Source organism: Hippopotamus amphibius, chromosome 6 (genome assembly GCF_030028045.1).
Source record: "Hippopotamus amphibius kiboko isolate mHipAmp2 chromosome 6, mHipAmp2.hap2, whole genome shotgun sequence".
In the NCBI taxonomy this organism is placed as follows: domain Eukaryota; kingdom Metazoa; phylum Chordata; class Mammalia; order Artiodactyla; family Hippopotamidae; genus Hippopotamus; species Hippopotamus amphibius.
The window spans coordinates 84,275,962-84,299,748 of record NC_080191.1 but is presented as its reverse complement, the minus strand read 5'-3'; the positions used below and the strand labels follow the sequence as shown (position 1 = coordinate 84,299,748).

The following is a 23,787-nucleotide window of genomic DNA, read 5'->3' as shown; positions in this document are numbered from 1 at the left end:
AGTCCCGTCTGAAAGGCTCTTGGGCAGAGGCCGTGCCAGGTCAGCAGCGTTAGTGCAGCTTTTAGAAACAAGACTCTGTTCACCACTCATTGACCTTCCCTTCCACAGAAGGTTTCTATGGGTTTTATCTGCTGTGCTGCCTTGGAGATCTCATCCACTACTTCTACTCCTGATAGGGCTTTGTGTGCAAATCTTTTTTTTTTTTTGGAGGGTTTTTTTCTCTCCTTTTTTTAAATTGAAGTATAGTTGATTTACAACTTTGTGTTAGTTTCAGGTATTTAGCAAAGTGGTTCAGTTTTACACATATACATGTAAAAATCTATATATATGTATATATTCTTTTTCAAATTCTTTCCCATTATGGGTTGTCACAGAATATTGAGTAGAGTTCCCTGTGCTATGCAGTAGGTCCTTGTTGGTTATCTATCTTACATGCAGTAGTGTGTGTATGTTCATCCCAACCTCCTGATTTATCCCTCACCCCCCCCCACCTTTGGTAACCGTAAGTTTGTTTTCTATGTCTGTGGGTCTATTTCTGTTTTATAAATAAGTTCATTTTTTAAGGTTCCACAAATAAGTGATATCCTAAGGAATTTGTCTTTCTCTGTCTGGCTTACTTCACTTAGTACAATCATCTCTAGGTCCAGGTCCGTCCATGTTGTTGCAAATAGCATTATTTCATGCTTTTTTATGGCTGAGTAACATTGCATTGTATATATAATTCGAAAGCCTTCCCCATATGATTTCCAATGCTTTTAAAAACAATGTTTAGTAAAATTAACAAGACTTTTGTTTTTTTAGTAAAATTTTTTAGTAAAATTTTACTAATTTTACCAGAGGGTTCTGAAAACAGGCGTATTTTGATTATAACTCAGGTGTCTCCTCAACTTTTGCATGATATCTCCTTTCAGTATTTGTTATATGCCAGAAATACAGCCAAAAAATAAAACTTGTGAAATACGGGATTTGTTTTTAAGAAATATTTGCCTATAGTCATGCTGTATTGATAATCCTGTCTAAAGACTCCAGGAAATCTTACTGTAGAAAAGGGCTGCTGGTGGGTTTGTGGTGCCTCGCCAACAGTCAACAGAAATTGAAGGGGTTTTATCCAGTAGATAAGTGGATATGAAGTGCTCAGAAGATGCAGTTATGCATGTAACTTCAAAGTTTTGCTCTGCTCAATTTAAAAGTTTTCTCAATTTAAAAGAAAGGAAAAAACATGCATATAAAACTGTTACCCTTTCCATGAAGGGCGATAAAAAAAGAAAATACAGTTACCCTGGTAACCATGAAACCTCAGATGCTGTTGGCTGAACTAGCCCTCTTCCTGACACAGCGTGACGAAGTTTGAGGAAAGCCTGCAGTGAGAAACCCAGCACAGAAAGGGAAATGGAAAGGACGCCCTGAGCGTAATGCTGTGTTCTGCCCACTCAAGTTCTGTCTGATGGTGGCTTTTCAGAAATTTCTAAAAGGGACATATTTTTCAGTGTCTTTCAGGAAAGAAATCCATTTTCATTTGAAATGAAGTAGTTTGGTCTGAAACATGCACTATAGAATGAGTCCTTTACTATCTTATTATCTTTAGGGAAGGACAGTAATTTAAAGGGGTTTTGTAAATTTTCCACCACTTCACTCACTTAGCAGGAGACATGTAGAGAGCAATAAGAAATTGACATGAGACTACAGCCCCACCTCAGAGATACTGTGGGGTTGGTTCCAGGCCATAGCCATGAAACAGACATTGCAGTAAAGCAAGTCACGTGAATTTTCTGGTTTCTTAGTGCATAGGGAAGTTATGCCTACACTATTCTGTACTCTGTTAAGCATGCAATAGCATTGTGTCTAAAAAATAATGTATATACTTAAATTAAAAATTACTTTATTGCCAGAAACATATACCACAATGTTCATTGCAGCACTATTTACAATAGCCAGGACATGGAAGCAACCTAAATGCCCATCAACAGATGAATAGATAAAGATGTGGCACATATATACAATGGAATATTACTCAGCCATAAAAAGGGATGAAATGGAGTTATTTGTAGTGAGGTGGATGGACCCAGAATCTGTCATACAGAGTGAAGTAAGCCAGAAAGAGAAAAACAAATACCGTATACTAACTCATATATATGGAATCTAAAAAAAATGGTACTGATGAACCCAGTGACAGGGCAAGAATAAAGATGCAGATGTAGAGAACGGACTTTAGGAAATGGGGTGGGGGCTGAAGGGGAAGCTGGGATGAAGTGAGAGAACAGCATAGACATATATACATTACCAACTGTAAAATAGATAGCTAGTGGGAAGTTGCTGCATAACACAGGGAGATCAACTGGATGATGGGTGGTGACTTGGCTGGGATAGGGAGGGTTGGAGGGATTTGCAGGAGGGAGGGGATATAAGGATATATGTATAAATACAGCTGATTCCCTTTGTTGTACAGCAGAAACTGGCACAACAGTGTAAAGCAATTATACTCCAATAAAGAGCTTAAAACAAAAACTGTTATTTGGAGATCAGGATATAGTAAGAGTATGCTTTTCAAATTTTCAGGGGTAAAATTGACATCAAGTAGTATTGAAAACTGTCAAAAAAATGACTTCATTGCTACAAAACTGCTAACCATCATCTGAGCCTTCAGCACGTCATAATATTTTTGCTGGTGGAGGCTCTTGCTTGGATGCTGAGGGCTGCTGACTGATCAGAGTGGTGGCTGCTGACTGATCAGAGTGGTGGCTGCTGAAGGCTGGGGTGGCCATGGGAATTTCCTAAAATAAGACAGTGATGAAGTTTGCTGCACCAATTGACTCTTCCTTTCATGGGCAATTTCTCTGTAGCATGCAGTGCTGTTTGATAGCATTTTACCCACACTAGAATTTCTTTCAAAGTCAGAGTCAGTCCTCTCAAATCCTACTGCTGCTTTTTTGACTAAGTTTATATCATATTCTAAATCCTTTGTTGTCATTTCAACAATCTCCACAGCATCTTCACCAGGAGTAAATTCTGTCTCAAGAAACCACTTTCTTTGATCATCCGTAAGAAACAACCCTTCTTCCATTCGAGTTTTATCATGAGATTGCAGCAATTCAGTCACATCTTTAGGCTCCACTCTTAATTCTAGATTCCTTGCTGTTTCTAACACATCTGCAGTGACTTCCTCCACTGAAGTCTTGAACCCCTCAAAGTCATCCATAATGGCTGGAATCAGCTTCTTCCAAACTCCTGTTAATGTTGATCTTTGGACCTCTTCCCATGAATCATGAATGTTCTTATTGGCATTTAAGATGGTGAATCCTCTTTGGAAGGTTTCAATAGACTTTTCCCAGATCCATCAGATGATCGCTATCCATGGCTGCCAGAGCCTTACAAAATGTATTTCCTAAATAATAAGACTTGAAAGTCAAAATCACTCCTTGATCCATGGGCTGCAGAATGGATGTTGTGTGAGCAGGCATGAAAACAACATGAATCTTGTACATTTCTGTCAGACCTCTTGGGTGACCAGGTACATGGTCAATAAGCTGTAACATTTGTAAAAAATCTTTATTTCTGAGCAGGAGGTCTCAGCAGTGGGCTTAAAATATTCAGTAAACCATGTTGTAAACAGATGTGCTGTCATCCAGGCTTCGTTGTTCCATTTATAGAACCATAACAAGGATAATAATCATGAAAAAAATGAAATATGGCACCAATAGACTTGCTCGACACAGGTTTGCTACAAACCTTTAATTTGGAAAAAAAATTAGTATCTGTGAAGCACTATGAAACCAGGTATGCCTATATGAGAAGTACACAATCCAACTTGAAAAGGGGAGGTACTACTCCTACCAAGATTCTGATAATGAAAACTTGTGGACCCTCTTTCAGCACCCTGATCTTCTTGCAGTGAGAATAGAAGCCAGTCTGATTCTAAGTTGGGTCTCCTTGTTTCCATTTTTCCTGAATTTTCAAAAGGGGTAATTGCTGACATTTTTTTTAATTCAAAAGCATTTCCAGTTTTAGATTTTAACCATCCTGTGGGTTTCTGATTATTGCCTTCCCACTGTGTACTGAGAGGAGCACTTTCCTTGTTGTCCTTCATTCCCACCTGGGGTCCCCACTGTAGGACCCGATTTGTCCATGCTGCTGGGGGTGAATAAGAAGGTACCACATTAGGGTGAAAGAAGTCCTGAGAAGCATGACCCATCTTCTCCTCTTGGGAGAGTTTTATGAGAAAGAACTTTTTATTTGTTTTAATTTTTTTTAATTTTATTGAAGTGTAGTTGACACAATATTATATCAATATTAGTTTCAGGTATACAACATACTGATTCAACTTTTATATATTTTACAAATTGATCACCATGATAAGTTTAATAGCCATCTGTCACCATAAAAAGTTATCACAATATCATTGACTGTATTTCCTATGCTGTATATTACATTCCTGTGAGTTATTTATTGTATTACTGGAAGTTTGATGCTCTTAATCATTTTCATCTATTTTCCCCAACCCCACACTCCCCTCCTCTCTGGCAACCAGCAATTTGATCCCAATATCTATGAGTCTGTTTCTGAATATTCATACAAATGAACATACAAATACAAACATACAAATGGACATGTTTTTGTTCATTTGTATCACATTGATTGATTCATAGGATATTGAACTATCCTTGTATCCCTGGGATAAATCCCACTTGATCACAGTGCATAATCCTTTTAATATTTTGTTACATTCAGTTTGCTAATATTTTGTTGAGGATTTTTGCATCTGTGTTCATTGGGGATATTGGCCTGTAATTTTCTTTTCTTGTAGCATCCTTGTCTCATTTTGGCATCAGGGTAATGCCTCATAGAATGAGTTGGAAAATTTTCCTTCCTCTTCAATATTTTGGAAAAGTTTGAGAAGGATAAGTGTTAACTCTTCATAAAATGTTTGGTAGAACTCACCTGTGAAGTCCTGGACTTTGTTGGGAGTTTTTTGATTTCTGATTAAAGTTCATTAATAGTGATTGGTCTATTCAAATAGTATTTCTTCTTAATTCAGTCTTGGAAGAGTGCATTTCAGGAATTTATCCATTTCTTTTATCAGCTGATAGCCTTATGAGGGTTCCCTTGTACTTAACTAGTTGTTATTTTCTTGCTGCTTTTAAAATTCTTTAACTTAAGGTATTTTAATTATAATATGTCTTTGTATGGATCTCTTTAGGTTCTTCATCTTTGGCACTCTCTATGCTTCCTGGACTTTGAGGTCTGTTTCCTTCACCAATTTAGGGAAGTTTTCAACCATTGTTTATTTAAATAGGTTTCCTGGCCCTTTCTCTCTCTGTTCGCCTTCTGGGACCCCTAAATGTAAATGTTAGTATGCTTGATGTTGACCCAGAGGTCCCTTAAACTATCCTCAGTCTTTAATTCTTTTTTTTTTTTCTGCTCTAATTAGGTGATTTTCACTACCCTGTCTTCCAGATCACTGAGCCACTCTTCTACATCCTCTAATCTGCTGTTGATTCCCTCTAGTGTATTTTTCATTTCAGTTATGTTCAGTTTAGTTGTGATTGGTTCCTTTTTTATATTTTTTTGTCTCTTTGTTGAAGTTCTCACTGGATTCATCCATTCTTCTCCCAAGTGTGGTGAACATCTTTATGACTATTGCTTTGAACTCTTTATCTTGTTAATTGCTTATCTCCACTTTGTTTAGTTCTTTTTCTGAACTTTTGTCTTGTTCTTTCATTTGGAAGATATTCCTTTATCTCTTCATTTTGCCTAACTCTCTTTGTTTGTTTCTATGTATTAGGTACATCAACTATATCTCCTGGTGTGAAAGAGTGGACTTATGTAAAAGGTGTCCTGTGGGGTCCAACAGCACAATTCCCCCTGGTCACCAGAGCCAGGTGCTCTAGGGGTATCCCCTGTGTGGGCTTCATGTGCTCTCCCGTTGCAGTTGGGTCATGATTGCTGTGGGTGCACTCATGGGCAGGATTGGCCCCTAGCTGGCTGGCTGCAAGACCCAGCTATGACTGTTACAGACACACTGGCATGCAGGGCCAGCCCCCAAGAGTGGGAGCTGCTTTGGGAGGCACCAGTGCCATTCAGGGCTGCCCACTGGGCAGGAGCTGCTTTGGAGGGGCTGGATGGGGCAGGCAGGTTGAGCAGGCTGGTTCCTCAGAGGCATGCTGGGGTGGGGAGCAGTGTTAGCTAGGCAGATGGACACTGACAGAATGCTGTTCACCAGCACCAGGCCAAGTAGGTGGAAGGAGCGAAAAAGTGGCACTGTCAGTGCTTCTGTCCTCAGAGAAGTTTCCACTAGATCCTGCCTCTCTGGCACATGCTCTAAAATTAGTCAGTGAATCACTTTCTCATACAATGCAGGTGCTTTTCAAGCTGCTGCCTCTGTGCTTGGACTCAGAGCAAGCATGTTTGTGCATGAGCCCTTGAAGAGTGGAGTCTTGGTTTCCCACAGCCCTTGGGCTCTCCTGGACATAAGCCCTGCTGGTTTTCAAAGCCAGATGTTATGGGGACTTCTCTTCCCCATGCAGGTCCCCCAGTCTGGAGGACATGGCATAGGCTTCCTTGTACCCAGTTGTGATAACTCTCCCCGTGTGGGCTACAACACCAGGAGAGTGGGTTCTGACTAGACCACTTCTCTGTGCCTCCTACCTACCTTAATCTGGCCTTTTCTTTATATTCTCAGTTGTAGAAAATATGATCTGCTAATATCTTCAGGTCATTCTCAGAAATGGTTGTTTTTATATGTAGTTGTAGTTTGGGCATGTCCATGAGAAGATGTGAGCTCAGGGTTTTCTAGTTCACCATCTTGATGAGGAACCCTGAAAGAACTTTAAACTTTTCCAAACACAGCTGATTTTTCACATCTGTGAAAATCCTCAAGAATAGGTACCATACTTGAAAGCCTTATCCATTTTAGGAAGAGCCCAGCACACTGAGTGGATGCGGAGTTAGTAGGAGAAGACAGATCCAGCTGTTCTATCCTCCATCAATTTTGTAGGGGCAGTATTGGGAATGATTGCTGTTGCATTTGAACTTATAAGTTCAGTTGTTATTGGTTTGTAATGGAGGAAACCATCTGTTATTTGTAATCCAGTGGCCCACAGAGTAGTTCATGTGACTGATATAGATTTGACCTTTCAAATTTGTTAGCAGTAGGGGCCTTAGGAAATGGAAGGTATGTGTGTCAGAATGATGAAGGGTGCAGTGGTCAATTAGCGGGCCAGAACCAGGCAGGCCAGACAACGTGTAAGGCTTGCAAACAGCTTGTGAGGCCCCACATGAAGAATTATCCCTCCCAAATGCCAGTAACACTCTTTTTCTGAACTCACTTTTCCAGTATGCATATAAATGCACTGATTTACAACTTTAGAAGTAAATTCCAGGAGTTGAAATGGAAATAAAGTCTGCCACCTGAAAAACTGCAGCAAGCACAGTTCTTCAATGACAAGAACTTCTAGATGCATTGGATTAGGACGCTGCTGTTTTATTTCTGTTTTCCTACATAAGCTACACTAATATCAAACTTTCATCCTGCACCTGCAGGCCATGAAAACACATGTCTGTTTGCAAATAGACCAGCCTTTTAGTCTTTTCCAAATTTCAAGAGAGGCCTACCCTGAAGGGGTGAAAAGCTTAATTCCAGAAAATGGGGAAGCTGTTATTGGCCTTATTAGCATTCTTATCTAAAGTTTTGTTGTGAAAAAATTATAAAATAAGACCCTATGGCTTTTGGGTAGCCATCATAAGGAATGAGCTTGGGACCTTATTAGGAAATTTAAGAGTAGAAAGCTCTCATGCGCTTTGTGCAATACAACACCTTTATCTATTAGTAGTAGGCTGTTATTAACCTAATAAACTGAGAGATTTGTACAAATAAGTTATTACATTTGACAGGAGATGTGTAAATGTTACCCTATTATACAAATACACAAGTTATTGTTTCTTGTTTTATGATACCATATGCACTAAAATCTGTGTGGAATGATATGTTTTGCGTTATATTAAAATCTGAGAACTAAATTTAAATATGTAGTTTTTAGCAGATATGTTCTTCATTTGCAATTGTGTTCCAGTGTTGTTAACCCTCTTGTTAATCAGAAATTCATAAATCTTCAATTATTTTTCTTTCTTCCTCATTTTTTTAGCCTATGATCTTAAGCACTCATTGAGATGACCTGAGAGTCACCTTAACAAGGTCTCTGTAATAGTGGGAACTGGGTTGAACTAGTAAATATACCTCAGGTGGTAAAGGTTATTTTACTGCAGAAATATTTAAATATAGATTTGGAAGGGTGCTTTCAAATGACCCTACATACAAACAGTTTTCCTTATTGTTCACATATGTTAAATGAAAATCACTTATATGAAAGAAATCCTGGTGATATTTTAAATTTGAATGTGTATCGATTTAGTGGTCATGCCACTGTTCTCTCTAGGATCTAGGATTGTGTTGAATGTCTGTAACATAGTTTTCAGACACAAATGTGTGAAGATATTCCACTGAGTGTATTTTCAATATGTACCTCAAAATATTTCCTGAATGTATCAATATATCAGTCTGTTGCCAGAGAACATGCTGACTTTTTTGTCTCTCTTTTTGTATATCTCTCACTTAGGCTACCGAGGACAGAAGGGAGAAAGAGGGGAACCAGGAATTGGGCTTCCAGGGAGCCCAGGGCTTCCTGGGACCTCAGGTAATAGTGATATTATCTTCACAACATGAGCAAACCTCCCAAAATAGGAGCCATGCCTGCTCCCCTGTGACCCTTAGGTATCACTATAGGTGACATTGAATGACCCACATTGGTTGGAGGGAGGGAGGAAGAGCCATATGTTGACCTGCTTTCTGGTGGGGCCTTTTATTTCATTAGCTCCGGGCTTGCCAGGCTCACCAGGTGCCCCAGGGCCCCAGGGCCCCCCAGGACCAAGTGGAAGATGTAACCCGGAAGACTGCCTGTATCCTGTCTCTCATGCCCGTCAGCAGACAGGAGGGAAATAACCACCCCTGAGGAAGATGTGATTCCTGGTCATCCATCCTTGCTGTTGGAGCTTTCTAAATACTGTTAGACCCTCATGATATGTGGGTGACTTTTTCTTTTTTTTTCGGTGTAGGCCAGACATTAAAAGCAAAAATTATAATGGCGATATTAGCCTTTTTAGAATTTTTCCAAATTCATTCCATATGTCTTGCTTCACCAGTATTATGATTTTTATTCAGGGTTTTCTATGAAATATGCAAGCAAATTGTATCATTAGTTCTTCTTCAAGAGGAAATGACATCTTATGATTTAGTAGACTGATGGTGATGTACGTTTTGTAATCTCATCAACTTGTATTTGGCCTTTGACTTCTGAATTTTAAAGTTTCAGACTTATCTGAAAGTTTTCTTGGTGTTTAAATTTACTATAATTGCTAAAAATTTCATCAACTTTTTTGATATAGTGCATTGCTCCTGCTGAATGTTTTTTGACTACTTTTTATAGCTTAAGAATTCTTATTCCATCCTGTATCCATTTGACTTATGCAGAGAAACAGATAGGCAATAAGACCTTCCCTTCATAACTTACATTTTGGAAGAGAACCCAGGAGGCTGTTTAATCAGGGAGCCCCAAATCCTGCCACAGCCAGCTACTGAAATGGTTTTGTTGATTCTGTGCCGTGAGTTCCATTCAAAGCAATCCCACCGGCATGAGCACATCCTGCATAAGAAGGGAGGAAAGGAGTCAAAGCCCAGCACTGTGGTCCCTTCGCAGAGTTTCCCACTTGGGAAACAGAAACCTGTTTTCCCTCAGAGGTATCTGGTGGTGAAGGCACCAAGCTGTCTTTGGTACTCTCGAAGCTTACAGACTCTTGCAAGGTCTTTGGGCCCCTGTATCGGTTATCCTTCTGACCTCATCACTCAGACTTCAAGAACCAGCTATCAGAACAAAGGATGGGACTTGTAGCAACTGGAAAAGAAGCCCCCTTGACCTAGAAGATGCACGTGTGGTGTCAGCAGATGCGTATGGACAAGCTGAAGACCAGACACTCTGAAGAAGAGTGATGTTTCTCAGAAGCTGCAGCAAGAGGTGCAGGGTGGTGAAGGAAAGCCATGAGACCCAACGTGCAACAAGCACCAAGACCAAAGAGTCCATGCACTTCTGGGGGACAGGCGCTGCCCACACCACGTTCTCTGACCAGGAATGAAAATACATGATCTCCAGCCAAATGGCTAAAAGGTTCTTTTACTGCCTGGCTTTACATTATTTTGAGAAACTGTTGGTTGAAAACAATGGATTTTCTAGGACACTGGGCATGAGGACGTAGCTGAAATCTAAGTGGTGTGTCCCACGGATGCTGAGAGCACGGACCCAGAGCCCTCCTGCTGCAGACATCCTATCCCAAGGCCATCAGGGCAGATTGGAAAAAGCTGTGAGCAGGGTCCTGTGGGGAGCGTGCCTACATGAAGGTGGCTTTGTTCAAATGCATCCAGGGTTTGAACTGGTTTTCTTTGTAGATGGATGAACTGCTGGTCAGATACTGTCTACGTGGCTGTGCGTACACACCACCTTTTCGTTATTTCATGTTGAATGATGCTGTATATTTCACTTCCAAGTTTATTTATTTCCTTTTCCAAAGTCATTTTATTTATTTCAAGTGTCGTTAACTTTAAATTGATTTTCTTTTTCATTTTCTTTCCTGTGCAATACCCACAATGGTGCTGTGTTTTACACTTACACAATCAGAATATACATATGCATTTTCTTAGTAAAATGATCATTTATCCCCACCCCCCCAAAATGTACAAAGATCTAAAATCTGGTGCTATGTGTATATCTTGAGGTTTTAATATGTGGAACTTTGTTGAATTTTCTGAAAGCTTACAACTCCTCTGCCACTCATTAATTTACTTGAATTTGTCATAAACCTAAACATTTTATATGTTTTCAAAGATTATTTTTTCATATTAAGTTTGCTTATCCTTTTGCCTCTTTGCTAATCCAGAAGTATTTATTTTACTATTTTATTGTTTTCATGAACTTTTTTGCTAATGGTCATCAATGTATTTTTGTTTTCTTTGAGTCGATCCCTTCACAGACATAAGAAGACTCAGTTCACCTTCTTGTTTTATAAATTCTGCTCATTTTAATTCCAGAGAACATGTCATGTTCTTTCTTACAAATGGTATATTTAGGAACCTTTCTTTTTCCAATTCCATTAATGCTGGGCTGGTTTATTTCTGTTTCAAGAATCTGGATGTATTCAGGTGGTTTGAGGAGTTGATGGATGTTACAAAGTAGAGCTGTCACAATGACTCAGGCTCTTTTTTAACAACCGACACGTTTGACTCAATCTACCTTGGGCGTCACCAGGGAACGGGCTGTGTCGCGTGGAGCGAGCCTCTGCTCTGCTGCCCATGCACCCACCATCTCATCTCTGTACACCAGATGCCGGCAGAAGCAGCAAGAAAGCCTGCACCCAGTTAACACCAAATAAAGCCGAGGTTTGGAAGTTGCCTGATTCTTTTAACAAAAAGAAAGTGGATAATTAAGACCCCAAAGTAGGGTGTGAAATTTTCCCCTAACTTGGTGGTCGCCAATTCTCTTGTATCATTTTTTTCCATTCCAAAACCTTTGTTTACGTTCACCCAGATGTCAGTAATGTCCACATCAGGAAAGAATAATGACCATATTCCCTGAATTATCTCTTGTTTGGACTCCAGACAACATAAGTGTTTAAATACAAAATAATTACAGGCCATGATAGCAATTAAAAATTAAAATTGCGTTTGCCCTATATAAGTATGTTTGAATTCCAGTCTAATGTTCTACACCAAGATCAGTTAACTCTGTCAGATAGAAATCCTTCTATGCAAAGAACAAGATATGACTTCAATTAATATTTATGGCCTTTGGGATCTAAAGAAAAAGAAGGAAGAAGAATTCATGAATTTGTTCATTGTTCCTTCCTACTGAAGACATTAACCACCTTTTCATAACTGTAACAGAAACACAACCAGTCTTAACGTTTGAAATTTTTCACCTCCTGATCAGAGTAACTTAATTAATGATTCAAAGTATTGATACTCCCATATGCTTATTTCTATGTTTCATGACATTGTTGGAACTTTAAAATCTTAATCAGTTTTATTATAGAGCTTTAGTTATTATCTTAAGATATGTTATCTGTAAAAGATGTCATTTGATGTTTGGATTATAAAATAATTTTTTATGAATATGTTTTAGGAGTTAAATAAGCTCTAGCTTTTCTGCAGTCTTTCTCATCTGTTGAGAAGCTGTAACATACCTCCTTTTGTCCACAAGATGGTGTTTAAAGCAGTTGTCTCAGAAGAAATAATCAGACTTGCAGAATTACAAGGCTAGAAACAGTTTAGTGGACAGCTCAATCAGAACCTTTGCTTTTGCACTTCTTTTTTACTTTTGTAAATAATTTATTGTTAATTTATATTTTTCCTCATTTTAAGTATCTTTATGAAGCAGGCACAATAACCTTTGATTTGTTGGCTGTTTCAATTCTATTTATTCAGTGGATTTATAGGCCTAGTTAACTTGCAAATTTACTATTTGTAACTTTGGTTTGTATGCTACCCTCATATTTTAGCGATTAACATGAAAGCACTTGAGTAATCATCTTACCTTTTAAACAGGATAGAAATTCTCTTTTGACAAAAAGAGTTTAGCTTATCACAAGAAATAGACCATTTATAGAATTAGACAATGTCCAAATTTCCATATTGTTCCAAGTACTTAAAATTTTACAATTAGATTTGTATAATTATATTTTTCTAGAACTGTATCACATTTACAAAAGCAAGATAAGGAATGCTATTTTTCAAAGCACCATTTAAATTTTCCTAACACTGATAATAATATCCTGATATTGAGCATTTTCAGGTTAAGTTGTATGCTTAAGTTTTTTCCAATGAAGTCACAGAATAGTTTTGCAGATTTATTCACTGCTCTTATTTTTACATTATTTTTCACATTTGTCCATGTCCACCTTCTTAAAATACACATGTTGATTGTCATATTTTCCCCAGTGTTCTTTCCCAATACTCAAGTGTGAAGGACTGGACACCCTTTTATACCCTCCTCTCTCTCTCACGGGTTACACAGACATCCCAGAGGGGGAGACGCAGACAAGAATTGAATTTGTGAATTTTATGCCCATTACTTCCAAGCACCGCCCCCCCCCCCCCATTGAATTGTATTTATTCCTTAGTTGTCTGGTAAAGTTAGCATTAATGACATTAAATGTGTTTAACAGCTAGAAGTCTCAGGAAAGAAGACAAATTGATAACTTCAGTTTTATTGTGTGGTACAGCTGGAGCTGTAACCCAAACATTTCACTCAACAAAATCATGCCAGAGCAACTGGTCAAGTTAGTTAAACTGAATGAAGGAACAGGTGCAAGCAGAGAAGCAGACCCAGAACAGCAAAAATTTACCTCACAGAGAAGGCAGGTTTATAAAACCAAGCTAAGTCTAAGAAAACCTAAATGGAAAAAATGTCATGTTCAGAGCCAGTTGTGAGTGATACAGGTTACAACCCGAGGAGTTAGCTACTTGCTTCATGAATTTGTCAAAAGAGAACACTAATAAAGTAGATGATTTCACTAAACTTGGGGGTAGTTCAGTAAGATCTGAGCTCATCGGAAGGGTATGTGTCACTTGGCAATTATACGCACGTGGGTGTAAAGATGCTCATTACATGACTTTTTATTTTGCGGTATTATTTAAAGTACATTTTAGGGATTTTTTTCAGTGTATGAATGTATTTAAATTCAGATTGTTTTATAGCATATGTTATAACTATTTATTTTTAAGATAAGATTTAGGGTGCAGTTTTGGCCCACTTTGTCCTCTATCTTACCTCATCAAGCTGTGTAAGATTTAATTCAGCATACCAATGTTACGTGGAATGGCCCCCGTTTTATGCTAAATCCCACGCGGCTGTAATGCTTTGAGGCCTTGATTCCTGTATGTTCATGATGCATGATGATCTTGTCCCCTATCTCAGCAATAAAGGATCTGACCCTAAATCAGGGAATTCTAAGGTGCTGTTGCTAACAGCATCTCTTCTTCGGCTGAAGCCCCACCTTTCGGTCATTCTGGGGGATCTCAACCTCAGGGCAGCTGCAGACGCACTCATGCCCCGCGTGAGCCACACAGATGCCCGAGGAGCCTGCAGATGGGCCTGTTGCAGGGTTTGTGTCGACACGTGCTGGTAATTCCACTTCTGTTTGTCACATGAATCCATGCTTAGGTCATAATAATTAAGTTTATAGCCCATCTCCAAGGCAGCTCATAAAAAGCTTGGTCTAATGATTTCAGATGAGAATTAAAAGCAGAAACAAAAGTCAGAGAGTAGTCAGGCCTTTGTGACTTTTGTCCTGCAAAGTGATCTCCTCACTAAATCATGTGGGCTTGAGCAAGACAGGAAATGTCACAGTTAACTTTTCTCATAAATATAAGCTCTTCCATCATGAGTGACAGGCCAATAAGCAATGAAAGGTTAAATACACAGCATATTTCCTTAATGGGGATGAATCACATCAAAACATGCCAGTGGATTTAGATGTCTGCTTAGCCTGGGAAATGGTTTACATACTTATTAACTACCCTTATCCTCAGGTCCCCTATGACATCGTATATAAATTAACCATGTGCCCTCTAAGGGATATTTTCAAGTCTTTTCGCACAAGAATTTTCATGTTGGAGGTCAAATTCAAATAAATCTTAAAAAGAAAGTTAGTTTCTTGGAGGCAGTTTCCTTCATTTGTTCTCTCTCTAGGTGTTCTTAGAAAACTTGGTGTCAAGAGCAAGATGTGAAGGCAAGTTAAGGGGAAAGTTAGCATAGATTCCCATCTATTACAATTAAAAATGGGACCAGTCAGCATCCTCTTTCTGATATCCAGATCTAACAAATACATTACACTTCCTCTAGTTAATCATTTAAAGAGCATCTGGGCATGTGTATTTATAGCCATACATTTGTATGGTAAACAACTTTGAGTTGATATTTACTGGGCCATATGCATTAACACACTGCCATGTCCTAGATCACAAGCTCACTAACAAAGACTCAGCACACAACTGAAAAGTATCTATTTTACTCTAGGAAAAAAACGAGACTTGACCTATATTTATTGAGCACAAGTGTTCTTCTACAAAGATATTTTAAATAATTGAGGTTCATTACCTGTTTGTAAACAGCAAGATTTCTAGCTGGCATTTTTTTTTCTTAATATTGCTTTTTCACACCTTTTGCCAGGGCTCCCAGAAAATGTTTAAAAGCAATTTTTTTTATATTTGGTGCGATTTTATATATTACTAGTGATCTTCCCCCTATATTGGTCTATTTTTAAATTCAAATATGTTAGACATCAAAGAGGCTGTAATAGCCAAAACATTAAATAATACAATCAGAGGTGATCTTCTACAGCAGAGATTTACATTCAGTTTATTTCAGGTTGCAAGAAAATGAGATTTTACTTATGATGTTTAAAAATAGCAATATTCGTTTAGTCAGCTTGAAGTATGACATGTCCATAAATAATCAAATCAATCATGAAACTGACTCCTCATTCATACTCTCCTGCTAGACAAAGTCAATTACCCCAAACCATGCTGGGCAATTTATGTGCTTAGTCACCCTGGGAAGTGATTTCCATAGTTCTTAACCAAGCTGTCAGATCTTTGGGATGAAAATCAGATCACAATGCCATAAAAGCACTGACTGGAAATAAATCATTTGCCCTTGAGTAAGTGACACGCCCGTTTCTAACCACCTGTAATTATTCGCACACTCTTCTCAGCAATTCTAAGTGACACTTCATCCAACTTTGAAAAATATCCTAGAGGTTTTGGAGATTTCTGTTTTGCTAGAGAGAGAGATTTGGTCTAATTCAGCATTTATCAACTCTCTTTCATGGAGAGGGTTTGCAGGATGCTTTTCTTTGCAATTTCTCAGTCAAGTATTTACTACTTCTGTGAAAGATTTCGCCAAACTGGACTTAACAATGGCCTGTTTCCACCACGCGGGATGTGCTTGTTTTGCACAATCTCTTTGTAAGTGGTTTTTTCCAGTCTTGCTGTTATCTGGGGAGCTTGCCGTACAGGCTTTTGTATATCGAGTTTGTGAAACAGTTGATTCAACGTTTCTTTGAAATTTTATTTTTTTTAATTTTCTTGTAAATCTATTATAGAACTGAGAAACATTTATTTGGCTATCTAAAGTTTCTTTTGTTGTGTTTGACCATGTCACTCCAGTTCAAATAAAACCACCTTGGTGAAAAGACAAGGCCATTTCTTTGCATTTATTTGATTATATGCCACCACCCCTGAAAAGGTTTGCCCTTCATATGAGGATCATTTTAAGTAGTTAGAACAGATGTCTCTGTTTCCCAAGATTCTCTCTTCCACAAGAAGGAAGACCATCCTTCCCAGCGTGTAAATGGCCCTGATCTATGCAGCCAAGTTGGAATTACTCCCCTTACACACGATCCATACCAGAGGCACAGAACTAGATGCTGAGAGCAGTTTTAAAGAAACCCAAGTACAGATTACATGACGATTGATGTCACCAAACGAATCAGGCTAAAATTTGTAAATGTAGAGTAAGTACATCTGAGGGGAACAAAATGGCATCAAAAATCCTATTAGGGCTCACTTCCCCTGACTTGAGAGAATTGAGTTCCATAAACTAAAAAGATATTGGCTGTTCAGAGCACTGTGCTATAGCCTGGGACAAAGTCATATGCACTGTGACATAAAATGAATATAGAGAGTCTGATCGATAGTTCATACAGATGCTGATAAAACAGCAGGCCAATGTGATTATGTAAATAATAACGAAATGCTTGAGTGGTCAGGCAATACCTGTCTTCTTGATAAGAATACAGTGCTTTGGCTGAGCTGCCATTATAAGAAAAATGGCAAAACATTAACCATTTTTGCATCAGTGAAATAGGAGGGCACTAAGGTACCACCGAAATGAAGGCAGTGGTTCCTCTCCTAGAATCCTAGAGCAAGACGGGACTCAGGGGGCCTGTGAAATCTCTGACGTAGCATGCAAGCCAATTTGTGCATATGCGTTTGTGCATTTTTCTGGGGTATAGGTTCATAGCTTTTATTTCATTTCAAAAAGGTCCATGCAGCCCTCCCCATCTCCTCCAAACCCCCACCCTCCAACTCCCACCACACACATACATACAAAAAACTCTGTCACAAGGCAACACCCTCCAGGGAACAGTAAGGGCTTTAATTTCTCTGTAGAACAAAGCACTAACATTATAAACATAGGCCTACAGAAATGCCAGTAACTGAAAAAAGCATTATGTATCTAAATAATCTTAGTGACTTCTTTTCATTGAACATGACTATAAGAAAACATGCAAGAGATCAAGAAACCATATTTATTGCTTCTTTGGTACAACCAGAGACATGACCTCAAACCTTTAAAATAAATAATCTCATCAATAAAACTTACGAATGTCAGGATATTCAGATTCCTTCTTTGCTTTTCACATAGAAGAGCCCAGAATATTTACGGGTTTAGGATACAGTACAGTTCAACAAAAATTCAAGCTGATACTGAGAACCCCCACATGCCGTAAGGAAAACACTCCTAGTGGCACAACATCCCTTCTGCTCCTGAGAGTACAGTGATGGGGATTTTGAGCACCATTCTATTGACGGTAGTGGGGTTTCTTCATAACCAGCCTGGCGATCCTCATAGAGCTGCAACTATCATCTGAGAACAAGCTCTCAATAAAAAATGAAAATAACTACTGCAACTGAGGTAAACCAAACAGCTGTTTTTGTTTATTGCCACAGTGGCCCATGACATACCACACACAGATAGCACACGAAAGTTCAAGATCCTGGGGACAGGACTGTCGATTCACGTAAAGGGAGGGGTTTTATTTGTTTGTGTGTTTGATCCACAACTCTGTGGCTCCCCTCCAAAGGAAAGGAAAGAGGATTTATTGAATAGCACCATTGTTCTAAACCTGATCGTCAGGTGGGACTTCTAGAATAACATTGAAGGGAATGCACTGTCACCTGTGCCCTGGCTTGGGGGGGGTGGGGGGGGAGGGGCGATGTTTCTCCTCCAAGCTTCTTCACCAGGCATGGCTTACGCAGACAGCCATGCTGCACTAAGCCTTTCACTGCTCCGGACCTTTGCTGTTAAATGCCCGCAGACCAGCCTGCATGGTGCAGGAGGCTGGCTCGCAGAAACCAGGAGGGCCAGGAGGTCCGGGCGGGCCAGGTACGCCAGGGATGCCTGCCACCCCTGGGGGGCCTCGCTCGCCGTCCCGGCCAGTCCTCCCGTAGCTGGCAGGACCTGGGTCACCTGAAACACACAGAAAATTCACATGTGAGCAGGAGACCCCTCGCGGCAGCAGACTGGTGGAACACACAGGATCGCCCCACTGCCAGGCAGCATGTACAGAGGGCCTTAATGCATGCTTTTGGAAATGATAGAGGAGGATGAAAGCAGATGATGATGATGACAGAATGCCTGCACTGCAGTTGGGTTTTTTCAGTATTAAAAGTGTAAGGAGACCTCACATCTCTCATCCGCATTTCCACCAGAGGAGCTGAACTGTCCAGTACTGCAGCCTCTCTACAGACACCTACTGAGCCCGGCAACATGGCTATGTTAAATTGGCATGAACTGTAATAATTCATTAATAACCTCTGTACTTATTACATGACGAAATTATAATATTTTGGACCCAGTGGGTTAAATAATTACTAAATCATACTATAAATATATATTAAATATTATTAAAATGAATTTCACCTGATTCTTTGGACTTTTGTAACATTGCTATTGGCAGATTTAAAATTATACACTCAACACGCATCCATGGCTCACACTGCATTTGTTCAGACAGACCCCCGGTAGCAGCTGCACTTATTCTAGTGGGTCATCGATTTCTGGGCAGGGAGACGCACACCTCAGAGGTTGGAAGATGCAGACAGGTGGCTGGGAGGTCCAGCTCTGCCATTTATGAGATGTGAGACATCAGCAAGTCACTCATCTCTCAGTCTCTTCATCTACAGGATGGATGACGCCTGCCTTATAATTAAATTCCACACCTGGATGCACCCGATAAATGGGGCTATTATTATGACTATTAGAATATTATTGATTCATGTCTCTTGGAAGACTGTGCAATGCACCCCACAAAGCTCTCTGAAATTCTTCTCTTCGGGGGCTCTACCCCAACAGGAACTTCATGGTAGCCTAGGTTCCTTGGGAGCATTTCTTTCTTTTGCCAAGTCCAGAGGTTGTCTGGTTCACCCGTGAACCAGTGAAGCACGGAGGCACGGCTCCCGTAACAAAGAGACATTTCTACTGAATGTTTCCTCCATCACACCAGCAGTGCTGTCATACTATAACTGTGGAGGTGGTGATAAGAAAGTCGTGTGAAAGGAACCACCTGTGCCACAATAATATGGTTTTATAGAGATTCTCATTAATGTCAACTCTTTTAACTTCGCTGTTTAGCAAAAAAGTTGAAAACCAAATCTGTATGTTCAAGTATATATTTACTTAGGTATACTTCCTTTCCTTCTTTCTCAGTGGTCTTTAGTTTTCTTTTCCTATTTTAGTGGTCTTATTACATTAGTCTTTTTTGCTCTTTTTTTAATATAAATTTATTTATTGGCTGCATCGTATCTTTGTTGCTATATGCAGACGTTCTCTAGTTGCAGAGAGCAGGGGCTACTCTTCATTGCGGTGTGCAGGCCTCTCACTGCGGTGGCTTCTCTTGTTGCAGAGCACTGTCTCAAGGCATGTGGGCTTCAGTAGTTGTAGCATATGAGCTCAGAGGTTGTGGTGCACAGGCTTAGTTGCTCCTCGGTTTGTAGGATCTTCCCAGCCCAGGGATCAAACCCATGTTCCCCACGTTGGCAGGCAGATTCTTAACCACTGCACTACCAGGGAAGCCTGTCTTTTTTTAGTCTTATTACAGTGATTTGGTCTTATTAAGCTGTCTTATTACATAGACCACTTACTTTTAGAAGGAAGGCAGGTTAGAGATACTGCTTTACACATAACATCTCAATTTCTCGTTATAGTTACAATTAGATCCACACAAAGCAGTCTTACAGGACAAAACATTACAAAGTTTTAAGAAAATAATTATCTTTGACTCTTTACATCTCAAGGGTATAAACAAGCAGATGTAAGTAATTTCCCTTTATTTATCCCATGAGCTTTCACTTGACTATAGTAAGTTGTAACGAAGCAGATAATTCCGGGTTTCCCTCTCAAAACAAGGCACCTGAGAAAGTCTGTTCCTAATCCACAGTGCCCATCAACAAGGCTTTAGCAGAACCGGGCCTTTAAGCAGAACCTGTTCAGATCTCCGGACACTGGGACAGTTAAAGGTGAAGTTGATCTTTTAAGGCTTAGAAATACAGGCCAGATATAAATGCATTTAAAAGGTGATTTTCATGCACCCTATCAATAGCAGTGTTCCTACTGAGACAGGCCAGCCTGCCTTAACAAAATCAAATCAAGGTTAGGAGGTGAAAATGCCCAGAGGAGGGGTGGCATGCCCAAAGACCGCAGGGGCAGCTTGTGTAGGGCGGGGTGGGAAACCCGGTGCCCGCGTGCCAGCTCCTGTGTTGGAAGCAGTGTCAGCAGAACAGAGTAGGGCCGTGAGTTTCCACATGGCCCGGGGTGCTTTGGCACTACAAGGGCACAGGTGAGGGCTGCAACAGAAGCCACCTGGCCCGCAGAGCTCAAAACTATGGCCCTCTACCCAAAAAGCTTGCTGACATCTGATATAGTCAAGAAATGGCCCTGGATTAAGAAATTCGCCCTCTGTCTTTACGGGAGAGCACAAATGCAATGGAAGTTGTAACACATCAAGGTTAGGAAGACAGCAGGGAGGGCTGAGGCTTGCGGTCACACGGAGAGTGGACGCTGGCAGGTCCCCGCTGCCGTGGGGGACACAGCCCAGGGCTGCAGAGCTCTGGTCACTTCAAGGGCAACTCAGAAGCTGAGTTTTTAAATAAATAGCTCTCAATTTTTTACTATTAACCACTAATTTATTTTTTTTAACACGTGTAAAGTCAGCCTCCTGCCTAAGACCTTAAATTTCAGGGAGTTTATTTTCTACTGCACAAGAATATTAAAAAAGCAGAAAGAAAGCTTTTTAGGTTTCCAGGTTTAGTTCCCCCATTTTAACACAATCCAAGAGAGGGTGTTTTCAGTGACTGAGTTTATTCCAGATTCCTGCTCAACCTTCGAAGAAAGAGTTGATGAAACCGTCCTGTCTATCCTGGATTTATTTTATGAAAAGCACATTGCGTCAAGTCTCCTTCTGACAAACACAGCAACTTGCCTGTTGGAGCTTTGGGTCAGTCATCATCATCACCAGGACCCCCTCTACCCTGTGCCCCTCACTGACGATCCCACTTTCCTGGTGTGTAAACAAAGAATGAAGGCTAAATCACTGACCAGCGTCGCACAGTCACGTGGCTAGAAAGTGCTGGAGTTTGACATGAGGACCCTGGACCACTACTGCATCCTAACTGTGTTTCCATACCTACTGATTTGCTAACTCTGCTGAGGTGCGTGCGTGCCTGCATGTGTGTGTGTGTGTGTGCGCGTGTGTGTGTGTGTGTGTGTGTCTGTGTATAGTTTAATTCATTGAGCCTGAATTGACTGAGAAGTAGAAAGAGACACAATATCCAAGCATTACTAATGATTCTTCTGCAGCTGTAAATATCACAAGTCACTAAATCTATTTTTCTGAGGTTTCATCCTGTAAAAATAGCCAGAGGTAAAAAACCAGCATTCCCATAACAACTTATGAGTTTCTGATGAGCCCTGACCCTGGGCATTTACCCTCCAAGGTGCTCTAAGACTATTATGTGGAATCCTAATTTGGGGGTGACACTAAGTCATTCAGGAAGCCCAGCAGCGGCAATTAGCAAATATTTATAAACCACTTTTCAACTTTTATGAGAAAGAGAAAGCACGGATCTTAAGTGTTCTCATTCTGCTTTGCCTGTCTCATGGGTGTGTTAGCTACACTACCTACCTAATGATTACACAGTTTTCTGAAATTGCAAGGGCCTGTATAAAACATTATTGCCTTAAAAAAATGAATGTCTGTGTCATTCTCTGAGCTGACACTAGAGGACAGTCATGTTACACGGATAGAGGCCCATCCTGGCTGGAACATTCTTTGGGACCTAAAAAATTATACCTGCTACAAAATAAAATGGACTGTGCACTCAGGTTTTAAAAACAAAACTAAACCTGGAAATAATTTTCAGCATTAAATAGGGAATTCCTTATATTTCTTACCTTGTACTGAGCTAACTTTTGTGGCGTTTGACAAAGCACGTGTGTTTAAGGAATTGGTATAGAAAGTGCTTTATTTACATAAGATCCTCACGACCAAATAAAATAGTGGAAACAGGACAGCAATGGAAAAGGGATAAATGACTACTGCTACACTGAAGCCTGAAATGAGCGTGCCTTTTGTGTTTGGGGACTTTTTCCACTCAGTATCCACAAGGGAAGCTCACCTATCTGCAAATTTTGCACAAGAAACCTGGTGAGATGGGCACAAGTCAGCTCTAACCTCCGGCTCACGTTCACACACGACCGTCATTGAACTTCTTCCTTCCCCCAGTGCGTTTAGGTGCACAAAGAGGAAGTCAAGACCCACTCAAATATTTTTCCTCAAATCCCCAGGGTGCCAAGGAACTGGTCCCCAATGTACCAGGCAGACAAAGAGTTACTGGTGATGAGACAGCCCTGGCAAACGATGCCACTAAAGGCCTCCGGTCAGAGACGGGAGGTGGGGGCAGGGATGGGGTCTAAGGCCCCAGGGAGCTCGCTCAGTGTGGTCCTCACAGCTCCACGAGAGAGGCAGAAAAGGAATCGTGCCAAAGTCAGATGCCAGGATGGTGAGACAGACTCAGCCTACACTGGACCACCAGCCCATCATTTTGTCCACGACGTGAACCTGGACATGCGCACATGGCCTCTGTCACTTACTACCTGGAAGACATTTGTCAGGGCCTGTGACCTTTGTGAGTCTGTATTTCCTCAAATACAAAAGGGGGAATAATAATAATAATAGCTAAAGTTGCAGAACGTTCGCCATAAGCCAGGTGCTACCCTAAGTGCTTTCCGTATATTAACACATCCACAGACCCTCCTAAATGAGACCATGGAGCAGAGGTGGGTACCACCTCCACTGTGCAGGGGAGGGGCTGAAGCATGCAGAGGTGGCAGAGCTGACATGAGTGACAGAGCAGGGCCTACACCCAGGCAGCCGGGCTCCGCAGCCCGTGCTTCTATGCACCTGCCCTGCCTGCTTCTGGCTGCGAGAAGCAACCTGGGTGATTGACACCTACGCTTAGATGACAGAGCACGACAGCCAAAATGACAGTCCATGTCACGGTCACGATAATAATCCGTGGTCCATATTAGGTGACGTACCATCACAGCCCCAAAGGGCACACAATGCTTAACACTGAACCAGCTGAGAGAAGGAGTGGAGACCAAGAACTAGAACCGTCCAGAAAGCATAAAGCAATCCTGACAACTAAGAGATCATGAAGGTATTCGTTACACTTTTTCAAGTATATCAGCCATGTCAGCACCAAGGAGAATGACCCCAGGATCTTCCTTCCATTCAGGAGGATTTGAGTGCCAAATCCAACAATCCAACTAAGGGGATCACAGAATATCCTGTTCTGCAGGCTCCTTCCGTTATGTAAGATGTCTATTTATCTAGAAGGTTCCGGAT

At 40.5% G+C, this 23,787-nt stretch overlaps 2 protein-coding genes across 2 annotated transcripts in view; one reads left to right on the top strand and one right to left on the bottom strand.

Annotated features, from left to right (window-relative positions):
• The window catches only part of COL19A1 (collagen type XIX alpha 1 chain), a 375,262-nt gene extending 366,270 nt beyond the window's left edge, over positions 1–8,992 (top strand). The window contains exons 49-50 of the mRNA XM_057737773.1: positions 8,610–8,687; positions 8,865–8,992. Coding sequence (XP_057593756.1) covers positions 8,610–8,687; positions 8,865–8,992 — 206 coding nt within the window. The remainder of the gene's footprint in view (positions 1–8,609; positions 8,688–8,864) is intronic.
• Positions 8,993–18,162: 9,170 nt separating this feature from the next.
• The window catches only part of COL9A1 (collagen type IX alpha 1 chain), a 93,415-nt gene continuing 87,790 nt past the window's right edge, over positions 18,163–23,787 (bottom strand). Inside the window, exon 38 of the mRNA XM_057739581.1 lies at positions 18,163–18,350. Within this exon, the coding sequence (XP_057595564.1) occupies positions 18,163–18,350 (188 nt within the window). The remainder of the gene's footprint in view (positions 18,351–23,787) is intronic.